Source organism: Alligator mississippiensis, chromosome 4 (assembly GCF_030867095.1).
Source record: "Alligator mississippiensis isolate rAllMis1 chromosome 4, rAllMis1, whole genome shotgun sequence".
Classification (NCBI taxonomy): domain Eukaryota; kingdom Metazoa; phylum Chordata; order Crocodylia; family Alligatoridae; genus Alligator; species Alligator mississippiensis.
In genome coordinates this window covers 207,877,086-207,892,650 of record NC_081827.1, presented here as the reverse complement: position 1 = coordinate 207,892,650, position 15,565 = coordinate 207,877,086, and the positions used below count along the sequence as shown (strand labels likewise).

Below are 15,565 nucleotides of genomic sequence, written 5' to 3'. Positions count from 1 at the left end.
CTCCAAATTAATAATATTGAATTCCTTTGCAAAACTCTCTTCGCAAAACTCTCTTCCTTCTGTTTTACTTATCTACTGTATACCCAAATAAAAACACTGTAATGTTTACTAGTATTTTGCATACAGAATTTTTCTTCAGCTTCTTTTGATGGATATACACTAGATAAGGGACATAAGCCATATTTTTATAAACTACAATCAGCACATTTGCTTTGGTTAAGCAAACACAAAGAACATGATCATATGGTGTAAGGAGTTCCCTCTGTGGAGTACACTCCCCAGTGTCATCAATTACATGTCATAGCATCTGGTTATGTCCTCAACTAGTGTAAACTGTTGTAAGACCATTTACTTTAACTGAGCTATGACAATTTATACAAGTTGAGGACACAGCTCAAACTTTTCAAAGAGCTACCTTTTTGTGTGTAAAATCAAGTAGTTGTATGTCTAATCCTGAGAGAAGACAGTGAGGACCTTGTTGGGTTACACGAGGGGTGATTAACCACTAGTGCATGGGCCAGATCCAGCCCCCAGTGTGGTGTCATCCAGCCCCCCCGGGGATCCCAATAGCTCCTGTATGCAACCCCATGGGCCATGGCTCTGCTTGCTAGATCTGGCATGCAAGCAATATGGGGCCTGATCCCAGCATGTGGAGGTGGTAGGGGGCTCCTGGAACCCAATATTGGGTAAGCAGAGGCAGCACAAAGCCCTGTGCTGTCTCCACCCAGCCGGGATGGGCTCCAGCTAGGTGGAAGGAGCCCAGGGCCCTCGGGCCTGATCCTAGCACATGGAGCTGACATGGGTGACTGGAACCAATCCAGGGCAGGCATGGGCAGAGGGGATCTTAATTTGGCTCATGGACTCACCCTGTACCATTTGTTTGGCCCACAGAGCCAAAACTGTGAGCATGACTGGATAAAACCAATAGCTACCCAATCTACGTGGAAACATGAAAACTGTCAGAAGAACCTACCAGGTTGTCTATCTTTCACTTTGAGTTTCAGGAAATGGATTATTATTACAAGTAAGATAACAATGAAGAAACTGGAAAGCTTAAAAAAGAAATCCATACAGTATCCAAGTCAAAAAATGTCTTCCCCTATACTTAAAATGCATTGCAAGTATTACAAATTCTTAATAATATTAAACTGTGGAAAAGAAGGAAAAGGAATGCAGCATTAAGAAGATGGAATTAAATTTACATTAGCACTATAATGGCACAAACAGCTATGAGGAGTATACTTACCAATTATCTGGTGATTGCTATTCCATATAGGAACACAAAGAACAGACCTTATGTGAAAGCCAGAAATCTGGTCAGCCTAGGATGTAAAAAATGAGAATTTTAGCCATTGATACAGTATCTAGTTAGTTATTTACAGCCTTCTGAAGTTCCAGTAATAAAGTCATGGATGACTTCAGTATGAAAACATTTACAAATCCACCTGGCTCACATCATGCTGGCCTTTCAAGTAAAAGCTGAGGAATATTATTTGCATGAAAATAGCGAGCAATTTTTAATACCAACTACTTGCTGGAAAAAGCTTCTACTTGAACCTTTCCAAATGTATAAAGAACCCAAAGGCCTTGCTTCAGAAACCTCATGGTATTTGACGACTGATTTGAACCTGGAAGCTGCAAGTAGAAGAGGAACAGTAAAAAAAACCTTGGCCATACCCTGTTCACTCTCCCTTTCAGCATCCACTCTTTGCTACTGTGAGTTAAAATCCATCAAACAGATTTGAAGCAAGGGCCCGATGTCCTTAATTAAAAAAATTAATCTGAGATTGGCTTTGAAAAACAGACAGAAAGAGACAATACATAGGTAAAGCCATATTTGCAAAAAGAAGGTAAGAAATGAGCAGGGAACTTTCTGGGAGGAAAAAAGGCAGCTTCAGGAGGAACTGAGGAATACGGTCAAAAGGAGAATCTGAGATTTCCTACATAAATGATACCTGTAACTATAATATCTCCTTCTTGCTTTAAGGTGATAGGCCATGGTATGAAATACTGTGATCTACTTTTAATGCAACTAATTCTTCACTTCCTATGCTTTATTCTTTATAATTATTGTCACAAGATACCTCAAGATAAGTGATTCTTGAATATCTGAAGAGACTTGAGAGAAGGCCAAGAAGAAAGGCTTACCCCAGTCAAGACGGAGGCATATCTTACTAAGTGCTATTCTAATATGGCAGAGGTCCAATGTTTGTAAGTATCTACACATGTGAACTACTCACTGAAATCAGAAGGGAGTGCTACATGAAATTCAGCATAAGACACTGCTCTATTAGACATATGATTTTTCTGTTAAGAAACGAGTAATTTTATTTAAGTAGATGAAGGAATGTGTGATATATCCTGAACTCGGACTAACAAACTCTGACTATAACTAAAAAAGCAAACTTCAAGCATGGGTTACTATCTAACAATAGGCTTTTTGACATTTTTTGACATACAGTGAAAATACATATCTTTTTTGTATTTTGAAATATTTTGGATATTTATTATCACATATTTACAGAGCTGGGCCAGCCTCAAGCAACTCAGATGGACTCAGTACAGATGAAAACGGTTTTACATAAATATTTCCTTTGCCACAGTAGTATTTCCAAGATTATTTTTTTTCTATATAGTTACTATATTACAAGTAAACACTACTGAGTTCAACTAAGTTATACCAGGCTCCTCCAGCTCTATAAATTTGCTCTCCTACCTTTATAAGCATATGGAATGTTTTATATAAAAGGGTTTCATATTGTTCCAAAAAGCTATATATAATCTCACGTATGTGCAAGATGTAAAACATAGGATTTTTATATAGCAGTCATAAATAAGTTATAGATTCATTTTTTTTCTGTGAGGTAAATTTGCGTAAGATGAAATGTTATGATTTATATGCAATATAATGCAAGTTTTCTGCAGAAGGGAAAAGAAGAAAAGAAGATCCTTCTATATTTCATTTGCTATCTGAGTTTTGCAGATCTTGTTTTGATGTAGGTCTTAAAATATTTATTAATAAAACTGTTCAATGAAAAAATGGTTTGACAATTAAACATTTCTTTGAAGATCTAAGTTAGCGTAGGGAAGGGTGAGTGTGTTTTTGTAAGTGTAGAGGCAGAACAACAAGATAAGTGTTCCATGCATTGTTCTATTTTACTTTAATGAGTGGTGCACCTGATTGTTTTTAATACACCTGATTGTCTGATGTCATTTCTAACAGTGGTTTTGAAGATTAAATGTTTATGTTCATACCAACATATACAGTGATTCACAGTAGTCTTTTTCTATGTAAGTCAGGCAGTATCACTCAGTGTCTAGAATTTTAGTAAGTTTGAAACAAATACGGTATGGCTGCATTAGTAATTAGATCATGACATAATGAAAGTGTAACTACAGACACATCAAGGATTGGTGTGTTTTACTTCAGCATCTCTCACTGAGCGGCCTTTGGGTTGTTGGGGCCCTGGGCAAGAGTCATTTGGGGCCCCTTAGAGGTAGGGGTGCACCGATAGAGATTTCTGAGGCCGCTACCAATAGCTGATTTTTAAGGAGACATATTGGCTGATACCAATCTGATTTCTGATACCAGCCCGGCAGCCTGAAGAGCGGTGTCCAGTCGGTAAGTCTGCTGTGGTGGAAGGGGAGCAGGGAGTGAAGGGGCATGGGGAAGTAAATCAAGGGCCCCACGGTGACAGAGGAAGTGGAGTTGGGACAGGGGCTAGGGCAAGAGCTGCCCAGCCAGGGCGGGGCAGGCATGGGACAGAGCCACAGCTCGTCCGGGGGACGCAGGTGGGAGGAGGGGTGGCTCCTGCTGCTGCACACTGCTCTTCCAGGAGCTGTTTGTTCAGTGGCTCATCTGGCACTTGCCCAATGGTTTGGTGGCTCTGCCGTTGCTCCTGATGCTCATGCAGGAGGGCATGGCGGGGAGGTCATGTGCCCCCTGATCTGCACAGGGTGGGTGGGGCTGTGCTTGGGGTGGGAAGCGGTGGTGCTGGGAGCAGGGCTACAAGGGGAGGCTGCAGCCACCCCAAAATTCACTGTAGCTCCCCACAGCCTCCCTCCCAGCACCCGTGCCACACACCCCAAATGCAGCCCAGTGCAACCCTGGCCCTGTGCACATCTGGGGTCATATATTCCACCCCCCCTCGCCCATGCCCTCCCAGATGAGTGGCAGGAACAGCAGCGGGAGTCGCCCCTGCCCCCATCCCCACACCTCCCAGATAAGCCGCGACTCCATCCTGTGCCTGCCCTGCCCTGGCTGGGCAACACTTGACCCAACCCCTGTCCCAGCTCCACTCCCTTCCACACCACGGGGGACCTTGATCTGCCCTCCCACACCCCTTCCGTCTCCCCTCCCCTTCCACCACAACAGATTTACCAGCTGGATACTGCTCTTCAAGCTGCCAGGCTGTGCTTCTCACCACCTATGTGCTGTGCTGCAGGTGTGCATGCATTTATCAGTCAAATTATCGGCCATATCAGGCCAATTTCCAACACATACTATTTTCTTTATATCGGTGTTGATCCAATATCAGACTGATGTATTGGTGCACCTCTACTTAGAGGCTTAATTTTGATGACCTATAAGCAAGTCGGACATTTTCGATTTCAATTTTACTTTGCCTTATCCATAAAACTGCAATGAAAGTATCTGAATACAATATTGATAATACAAATACTCATTATAATTAATCTTTATTCTCATAAAGTGTGGGGCCCCCAGCGGTCGCCTGGTTTGCCCTCCCCTAAGGCTGCTACTGCTCAGACCTTAATTGTATTTTCTGAAATTCTGAATAAATTACTTCTTGCAAAGTTCTTCCAGAAGCTATTTCAGCAAGTTCATTTTTAAAATACTCTTTTCTGTTTTGGGTTGGTTTGAGAGCTATTCCTTATACTTGAAATGGTATTCCAAAATTGATATAATTTCAGAAATCTACATGTGAATAAATACTGAAAAACAAGGTTACAGTATTGTAACTCATCCACTTACAGCACAACTGAAGACACAAACCCAAGCATTCTTTATGTGGCATGGACATGTAATTCATGGGGCCTGATTCATAGAAAATTAGGGTTGGAAGGGACCTCAGGAGGTCATCTAGTCCAACCCCATGCTCAAAGCAGGACCATCCCCAACTAAATCATCCCAGCCAAGGCTTTGTCTACCCAGGTCTTAAAAAATTCCAAGGATGGAGATTCCACAGCCTCTCTGGGTAGTCTGTTCCAGTGCTTTACTACCCTCCTAGTGAAAAAGTTTTTCCTAATATCCAACTTAAATTTCCCTTGCTGCAACTTGAGACCGTTGCTCCTTGTTCTGTCACCTGCTACCACTGACAGCAGTCTAGCTCCATCATTTTGAAACCACCCTTCGCATAGTTGAAGGCTTCTATTAAATTCCCCCTCAGCCATCTCTTCTCCAGACTAAATAAGCCCAGTTCTTCTTGTTGAAGCGCTTCTACTTCACAATAGAAAAGTTTCAGAAGAGGAGCCAGAGTACCAACTTCACAAGACGCTGCCGTCTGGTGGTTGGGGAAATATTTTAAGAGACAGGAACTCTGAGTTTAAATTTTCTCAGGCAGAGGAGTCATTTAAACTCAGATCCTATGTAAGTGCTCATATCAGTGAACTACCAGAAAAAAGGGTATTGTGTCCTGCCTCTGCTACTCTTCTCAGCAGTGGTTTAGGTGCCAACTGTTGCAAGAGGGTTCAGGGCTGTGAATCCTTGGTGGAGGGAGGTGGAGACAGACACTGAGCTGATCAGCACCATCAACACTGGGGCACTCTGAGCATACCTGGAAACAGAACTTGAGAGCAGCTGAAGAACTAGTAACTGAGGAACATCAGCAACTGAGAGTAACTAGCAAGATCTGTGCCCTGGGCAAACCTGGTGAGCAATCACGTGCCCTCCCAATGGTCCTCTCCCCCTGCTGATTTGTGCTCTGGACCAGCCTTTCCCATACCTGTTGGACACTCTCACACCCCCCTAATGGCCCCCTCTGCCTGCTCCAGATACCAGTGCATCTCTCTTCTCTCCCCCTTTACAGAGTGCCAAACCTCCCTGCTCTAGCCCAAGGGCAACTCTCTTACTCTCTCTGCTGCCAAAACCTATGTTAGTGACATTTTACAAAGCAAAATTTGGCAGTGGGTGTGAGCGAGTGACAGAGTAGCTGGGGCATTGTGGAAAGTTTTGAGTGGAGAAAACAGTCAAGATTAATGGTGGGGGAGGTGGCAATAGACTTGCAAGCAAAGGGGACCATTAGAGGGATGTGAGAATGCCCACAAGATTTAAAAAAATGCTAAGTAGAGGGAAGGGAGAGTGTGGAGGGGACTTGAGAGCACTCTTTCTATGCCAGGGCCCGTGTCCTGCTAGCCCACCTCTGATTATGTTATTGCTGAGGAATTTTAATGTTGGGGAGGTAAATATCTGTGGACTTTATGCATAGGTGGCAGTTGAGTAGTGATTTTTTTAAGATTACAGTTTTGAACCTGAGTGCCTAAGGTTAGGTCTGTACCAATCCAGTACAGTGGCAGGCAGAGCCATCCTAAGACATGCTGTGTCAGTCCTGTGAACACTGCCTCCCAAACAGGAAGTCGGTGGCTACAACACTTGCCAGTGAGCTCTCTCAGCATATTTTACTAGCAAGCACACAACAGCACACAGCATGCACACAGTGTTCCAGTACACCACTGCCTGATGCTGTATTGATAATTTATAATTATTGATAATATTAATGAAGATCCTGTTTACATTCAGTGTGTACAGTCCCAGTTACGCTACAGTCCCAGCTATGATGTCTACATAATAGATATAATATAATAGCTGTCTATTATGATTCTGCTAATGGGGAACATTAAAAGCTATCAATAGAATTTTCAATACCAATCATTAGCTTTCAGAGATCTCAAAGCACTTTATAAAGGAAAGTATCATATACAGATAGGAAAAATGGAGATAATAGATGAAGCACCATATTTTTCACATACTAGATGCTCCTGAAAAAACCATGCACCTTGTTTTGGGAAGGCAGAATGACTGTCCAGTCATGGCTGAATGCAGGGTATTCTGACTGCAGCAGTTGTGGCTGCAAGAGAGGTTAACACTGTAGCTCTCACCCTGAAGGGTGAACGCTACTCCCCCCCTTCCCAAAGCTGCCAGAGGAAGAAGCCTAGTAGCCATTTTACAGCAGTGTCTCTATGCTTGCTTCTGTCACAGAAAAGAAAAATCTGCTTCCTCGTTTAAGATGCACACTCCACTTTTGGATGGCTGCTTTTTGGGTAAAAGGTGTGCATCACAGGTGAGTAAATACAGTAAATGCCCAAGTACTTAAAGCCTTGCTGCTGTTGACAGGCCAAATTAAACAAGTTGAAAAGAAAAACTGTAATTCAAATGTTCCTGTGCTTTATATTCATTTGGACTTGATAATAAAACTGATTTATTATTCTTAACTGCATGAATATGACAGTGTATTTAAATTTTTAAAAAAATCTCTTACTTCAGCATCAAAGCGAGGATCCTGATATGCATCACTGATGTTCACTGGAAGACCCGTAGAAGCTACTAGCTCAGCAATGCTATTATTTATTAGCCAGTCAGAATAAGATGATGATTTCTCCATACTGTCTTTGAAACTATCATAAAGGCATAGTAAGGGAGAAAAGAATACAATCAATGTTGCTTGAAGTCCACCATGTATCTCACAGGCATAGTCAAGTTAACATCAAAATTATTTATAAATTAATAATAGCTAATAAAGTCCATCAGCCAAAAGAGAAACAGCAATGCCAAAAGTATTAGTTTTGATTATATTGTAAAAAACTGTCATGTATGAGGCATGTCCTATAAACCTTTTATTAATACCAGAAAAGCTTATTCACGTGAATATTTTTGCTGGATGACAGTTTTGAAAATCACTGGTAAAACTTACATTAACTTCACTAGGGCCAGGATTTCACTTCAACTGGACTATTCACGTAAGTGGTACTCATGAGACATAGGCAAGTGCAAGATCAGGTAACTAAATGATCAGAAATTATTAATTCACAAAACGCCCTGGAAAGGGATCAAATGCAAGGGTTTTTTTTGTAAAAATAAGGACTTAGAATACATAGCAAGAATATAAATCTCAGGTTTTTTTGCAAGACAAGTTAGCCAACTCATTTTCCCCATTAATATGTATATCACAAGTTAATCTATCAACAAAAAGAAAAATATTACTCAAGATTTTTTGAAAGGATGCAACATTATTGGGTTAATTCCACTCCAGCTAGTATTTTAAAAATTCATCAAAACTCAGAGAAAGGAGAAATTTGTTTAACACCATTTCTGCAGGAAACTACTAATAGCTTCCAGCAGGTGTCAAAAAAGATTCTTCATTTTAAATAGCTAGTTTTCCAGAATAAATTGTCAGTTTACAATGTAATGATATATTTCTCACCTACCCCACTGTTTAAAAAATGCTATAAAGATTTTGGTCAAAGAATAAAATCCCCAGATAAACACTATTTATGACAGAGTTCAAGTTGAAAGTATATATCAATAATTTACAACAGTATTGCAGTTACCCCCTCCCAAAAGAACCCCAAAACCCCAACTTTCTACAACAATTAAATTTACAGTTAAGGTTAAGCTTTAAACAAATCAAAACATATCACGATTAATATGCATAAACAGACACCCAGATAAACTTTACTCTACCCTGTATGATTATTGCATGGCATCAGTACCAATATAACTGACGTATAAAGGCAGAATAGATTATTTTCATAATATCTTATTTATGGTATCAGAATTATTGTTGTTTGGGTGCTACAGCTTTACAATAACTGTATTTCTGTAAGTTTTACACTTACAAGAACTCATGTTTTCCTATTCTTCTTTCAATGTCATTCCTAAGCGGACGGTATTAGGTCTTGACTATGATTAAAAAAAAATGATGCTCAATAAAGAATTCTAAATACACCTGAATCTAGAGTGGAATTCTTTTCTATTTTTTGTGTGGGACTGTGACTCCTAAAACCAGAAAACTGTAAATGAAAATGTTATCGAGTAACTAAAAAATGTACCATTTGCAGATTTCTTGGTTGAAAAATAAAAGGAAACTGCTTACAGTAACTTCTTTTTCAGCATTTTTAGTTCAAACTTTTTAATAATTCAACAGACATTTTTTGCAGTTTGCATTGGCAAAAACTGCAAAATATTAAATCATGTGGAAAGCCACACTTCTTAATTTTAGCCTGCAGCCTTGGACTCTGTTGCGACGTAAGAAAACATAGTCCTTTCAATAAATGAAAGTGTTTGACCAGTAAGAGTGAATTAGGGAAATGATACTCTTTTTTTTGTGGTTGAACCTCTGCTATTGCTAATATGCCTGCAAAACTGGCAAGAAGGGAACATAAGAATTTAGCGTTATGGTTTCAATTTATCAACTTTGTATATACAAACATCCCGATGACTGCATAAGCCGTAAGGTCATTATCCTATTTGTCATCAGTCAATAGTAAAATTCCCACTGACTCACTGGGGCTAGGGACAGACATTCAAAAAGCCTGAGCCTAAATTGATTCAATCTTTGCAGGTTAATCTAACCTGCAAATCAGGCTAAATCAGTTTTGTAACCAGACAGACATCCCAGAAATGCAGGCATATACCTGCAGTGGCTAAGGCTAGAAGCAGGGGAGGGGGAAATGCTAGAGCAGCCCTCCTTTCCCTTCCCTTCCAACAACCCAGCAGGGAATGTTTATCACCCCTAACTCAATGTTTATCAGCCCATTAAGAAAACAACACAGGGACATTATCAGCTGTCTGTTGATTCTGCCTTTGTCCTGTGTGTCACAGCTTGAAGGTAGCCAGCATGTGTTCTCCTAGCTAATGCTGAAGTGTCTGTGAGGGACAGGGGAATGCCTTCTTAGCAGAGAATGGGGAGGGCAGGTGGGGAGCAGAAGCCAGGCAGACGCCTGCAGAGACTGCTGGGGCTGCAGCCACGGAGCAGAGGGGAGGGGCCACCCCTGCTGTGGAGCAGAGAGCCTGCCCAGCCCAGTGAGCATGCTGGGATACTGGGGGAGTCTAATTTAATTTAAACCAGCAAGGGGTCTGGGACAGACATTGCATAAACTGGTTTGAGCCAAATCAGTTAAGTCTGATACTACATTCAACCAGGTTTATCTCAAACTGGTTTATGTGCACTGAACATCTGTTCTGTTATCGGTTTAAACAAGTTTCTGATCACTTAAACCGGTTTATGTGTAATGTCTGCCCTTAGCCTGGGAGTAGTGGCAATGCATACTTAGCAATGTACAGTTATTTGTATGAGCATGTAAATCCTAGTTTTGAAACAGCAATGGATTAATTTAAAAACATTAAGAAGCATTTTTTTTACCATAAATAAATAAGTATATTCTAGCTTTCATGGTGATTAGCAGCTTCATGGCAGTGCAGACGAATGAATGAAAAAGAAGAATGCAAAGTATTAGAACACCTGAATGCTTCAGTCAATGCAGAAGGATTGATTTCATTTGGCTGCGCTAGTTTCTACAGACTAATTCAAGGAAGTTGTCTATTTCAAAAAAATCCTAATATTCTTTAAAAAAAAATCAGTAAAAGCATAAATAACAATGATCTGCCCAATGAATGGTGGGGAGGAAAGAAAGGGGAAGTTTGATGACTTCCTTTTGTGTCAGCATTTTTGAGTGAATATAACAAATAAATTATGAAGTATCTGGTTTGACAGAAACCTAACTGAAATTTAACATGTTGGAGATAAGTGAAACATTCAGTTTAACAATTTAAGATTTATTTCTGGGGGCATAACAGTTTGAAAGGAAAAACCTCTGAAGGGCAAGATTTTAATTACAGATGCAGAGCCGTTGGTTGTATCTTAAAAAAAAAACCCCCAAGAAAAAGAATAACCATAGAACTGGTAGAGATGCAAGACATATAGTGAAGATTAGAATCTGGATGATATTATTATTATATGAGAAACTGATTAAATCAGTACTAAATTATGTGTCAAGCATTTGAAGTGGCAAATAAATTTAAGTTTAAAAAACTAGACATCGTTCAGGATGAAGTTTTAGAAGTATGTTACAACATATAATCTACATCATGAACCAATATTTTACAAATACCCTCTGGAGAGATGTACTCAGATTTCAGAAAGACGACACTTTAGTATTCAGTTCTGAAATTAATTTAAATTCATGGGGGGAGTAGTAGATATGCTGGAGTGTAGGGCTAGGATTCAGAGTGACCTAGTCAAATTGGAGGACTGGGCCAAAAGGAATCTCATGAAGTTCAACAAGGACAAGTGCAAAGTCCTGTACTTAGAATGGAACAATCCCCTTCACCAGCACAGGCTGGGCAGCAACTCTGCAGAAAAGGACCTGGGAGTTACAGTGGACAATAAGCTGAATATAAGCCAGCAGTGTGCCCTTGTTGCCAAGAAGGCTAATGGCATATTGGGCTGCATTGGTAGCTGTATTGCCAGTAGGTCAAGGGAAGTGATTATTCTCCTCTGTTCTGCACTGGTGAGGCCACATCTGGAGTTCAGTTCTGAGCCTTCCACTACAGAAACAATGTGGACAAATTAGAAAGAATCTAGCAGAGGGCAACAAAAATGGTGAGGGGGCTGGGGGACATGACTTAGGAGGATAGGCTGAGGGAACTGGGCTTATTTAGTTTAGAGAAGAGGAGACAGAGGGGATTTAATAGCAGCCTCCAACTACCTGAAAGGGGGGGGGCGGGGCGCGGTTTGAAAGAAGATGGAGCTAAACTGTTCTCAGCGGTGCCAGATGACAGAACAAGGAGCAATGGTCTCAAAATTGCAGCAAGGGAAGTTTAGCTTAGATATTAGGAATAATTTTCTCACTAGGAGGGTAGTAAAACACTGGAACAGGTTACCCAGAGAAGTTGTGGATGCTCCATCCTTGGGTGTTTTCAAAACCTGGCTAGACAAAGCCTTGGCTGGGATGATCTAGTTGGGGATGGTCCTGCTTTGAGCAGGTGACTTCATGAGGTTCCTTCCAAACCTAGCTTTCTATGACTCAATCCTCAGCTTCAGCAGCACAAAACCACTAGGTAGGTACCCTAGAAAAGTATGACCAGCAATCCACCCTGAAATCCTTGACAACAAAACTGGATTGGTTGTTAGTTTTAACCCACTCTGACTATGGAGGGACAGACATAGGAACTGCCAGGGACAAGGATGAGAACAAGCTACTGTTGCAAGCTCATGGTGCATTATAGGACTGTTACAGCCAACAGAACTCATAGCAACCTTTAGCCTGTGCAAAAACATACCACAAGCCATTTCAGCGCTTAGGATCAAAGGATCACAAGAATGCCTTAAAACATTTATACTGCACTTAGAAGTGTGACTGCAGCATGTAAGGGAATGCACAAGGTGCTTTAATCTAGCTAGCTTTGATATCAGTGAAACAAAATGGCTGCCTCAAAGACTCCAGTACATACCATTCAAGCTTATCTGAGATCCTGATTATTTACACAAGCAACTAGACTATGCTACTGCATTTTCTCTGCTTTTTATACCCAAGCTAGATTAGACATATCAGAAGTCACTGTCCTCTCACCCCAGTTCCACCAAATATTACATACCAAAGATGAGGATTGAGTCCTCAGGACTTTTCAGATATAATTAGAGAATCACGAATGAAAGAAAATACTGGTATGATAGTTTTGTGAAAAGGGAGTCTATTAAGAAAGGTCTGATACTTCATTCTTAAAACACAAGTTATAATTTTTCAAAATGAGTATGAATCTATTGTTATGATTATTTAGGCAAAGGAGGGCAAAGAAACAAATCAAACGTCAATTTCTTTTAAAACTTAGAAAGCAAATTTATCAGAATTTGTAAAGCTGAATTATCCCAAGAGTTTTCTCCTCTTCTTCTCCCTCCTCACACCCCTTGCTTTGTCTTTCAGTTAGAGCTTCTAACTAGACCTGTCCTCAGCCTACATTCTGCTTGGCTTCCTACTATAGCTTCAAAGAAATGGTACTGATCCTCACTGGGGTCATAATGAAGGACCTGTTCTTGCAGCTTTTATTCAGCTGAAATATCCAGTGATTTTAATTCACCACGAATATGGTCTGTAGAATCTAGTCTGAAAAGGACAAAAGTCATTGGAAATAATTTTCAAATGTCAAATGCTTCAGGCATTGTTTTGTATCCTGGCTAACCTTTATTTTCTTATTGTAGTTCAAATAGCTAGACTAATGCACGCGCTAGGATTACTGTGCAGATCAAAATGCAATAGACTGAGTGCTAGTCTAAAAGCAACCTTTGTATACCCAACTGGGCTCTCCAAGGAGGTGAGATGAAAGAAAAGCAACATTGTTCTTCATACCAAAGATAAAGGACCATATATATATATATATATATATATATATATATATATACCATTTTGCCTATCGAAAAATCTGATACAGTACAGGCATGGAAGTATTCACATATCTAATAAGATTAAAATGAAACCCATCTTGGCTAGGCCATATGACAATTTTTCTGGTTTGGTAATTTTTCAACAGAAATTCTAGGAATTTACATCAAATTTTTGAAGTAAAATCTTATCTGTTTTATATGTACCAATAAAAACACAAAATAATTTTGAGGATATCCCTTGACCTGCCTTTTGCCCTCTGGGGAAAATTCCTTGGGACATGAGACAGAATGCCACAGGGGTGGAACACCTTCCTTCTGTGAGCACAGGATTACCTTTATACACAAATGTGGAATGGACAAGGGCCCTCTAAATGCTCTGCCTGTCTGAACTGTAGTTTTGTGGCACTACCACAAACAGAAACCTTGTCCCACATTTCCCGGTACTATATGCCTTGACAAATGAGGTCTCCCTCCCAGTTAATTCTCTCAGGAAAAAAACCCAAACAAACTGGTATAATGTGTTTTCTAATCAAAAGCAATGATTTGCAATTCCAATATGCACTAGCAGGTCAAAAGTTTATACATTAATAACCTCAATTTTACCTAGATTCTTTTCCAGTCATTTCCCTTTTACTCCTTACCTCACCTGTCCCACTTCTCTTGGTTGGGAGACAGGGCACAAAAGTGGAATTTGGGAGACCTGGATTCTTTTCCTGGCTTTGCTTCTGCCTATTTTTGTCTTACTTGGACAAGTCCCTGCTCCTTAGGTTCTCCCTCTGCTACCTACCTTTGCAAAGTGCTTTGAGAGCTACAGATACAAAGATTTAAATATTATTTAAATGGTATAACCTATAATGCATTTAATCACCATAGTAATTAGCTATGGTAGCTCTCCTTACATTTTTGAAAGTGATGAAGTACAGCTTTAAGAAATGTAGATTTTTGTTTACTGCATACTTTAAAGGCTGGTTTAAAAGGTCACAGTTAAAGCTGGTAAATTACAAAATTCTCTGCCTGTCTGACAGATTACTGAAGTTTAGGTTTAACATTTGCATTTTACGTGCATCATTTTAATTTCAAAATCAGAATAAACTGCTTGTTTATTCTTTCCCTTGTAATTTATAGGAAAGGTTTAGTTTTCAAGCTGAGCTATAACGTCAAGTAAGAATCTTTCAGCACCACCCCTGTATTTTCATTGCAGGACCACTGCAGGACTGGTTCCTAGGAAAGCAGACCAATAACAAGAAAAATCTGTTTGCACTACTGTTTCCAATCTATTATTTTATCAAGGTCAGATTTACAGGCAATTCTCTATCTTGATAATTTTAGAAATGTAGTTATGTTTAAAAAACTTGTATAAGTTTGGATGAACTCTCACTTAGCATTCAAGCATACTAATTTAACATTTGACTAGTCCCCACTTCCAGAGGTTGGTCCCCCTTTGAAAACGGATAGAGAATCAAAACCCATTGGACAGTCTGACAGCCAAATCTTTGACAGTATTGCAAAGAAATATTTTATGCCCCATGAATTAACACAAATCTGAAAAAATACTATGACTATATACAAAAATTACATTTCTATTTTTATACTTACCAAGCAAAGCAAAATGTGTATAATTGTAAATCGCGTAGTATTCTTCATGAACAATAATAGGACATCAGATCTTTCTTGCTTCCTCTGCAGTTTACATTTACATAAAGGTAGTAAGTGAATGTGGAGTTTTATTCAAGCAATACTCCCTTTGAAAGAAACAGGAGTTCTGCCTGAGTAAAAAGTGCAGGGTCAGGCTCTTTTCATATTAAGTAATGCCCAATATTATATAAAAGTATACTTAGCTTTAACAGACCAAACAGCTACAAAAAAATTAATCCATTACCACAGAAGACACAAGTTCTAACCTGTTCTCAGTATCGGCACTGCATTTTGGAGACATCAGCTCAAATGATTTTGTAAATTTCACCACCTGTTATAAAAATATATATTAATTTTTATATTGGAATATATCATCTTACGTTTTAACATTTTTACAGTCACCTTAGACTAAATGTTCAATGTAAAATACACACACACACACATATATTTTGGAATATTCACATATTCCAAAATATACATTGTAAATCACAGAAAAGCAACTATAATAATTGATATTTTCTTAATAGTCCTTT

The 15,565-nt window shown here is 39.6% G+C and overlaps 1 protein-coding gene across 1 annotated transcript in view; it reads right to left on the bottom strand.

Moving 5' to 3' along the window:
- Positions 1-15,565, bottom strand: part of PDE11A (phosphodiesterase 11A) — a 260,304-nt gene that overhangs the window by 113,387 nt on the left and 131,352 nt on the right. Inside the window, exons 5-7 of the mRNA XM_059727249.1 lie at positions 15,299-15,363; positions 7,497-7,632; positions 1,247-1,322 (exon numbers count right to left, since the gene is read on the bottom strand). Coding sequence (XP_059583232.1) covers positions 1,247-1,322; positions 7,497-7,632; positions 15,299-15,363 — 277 coding nt within the window. The remainder of the gene's footprint in view (positions 1-1,246; positions 1,323-7,496; positions 7,633-15,298; positions 15,364-15,565) is intronic.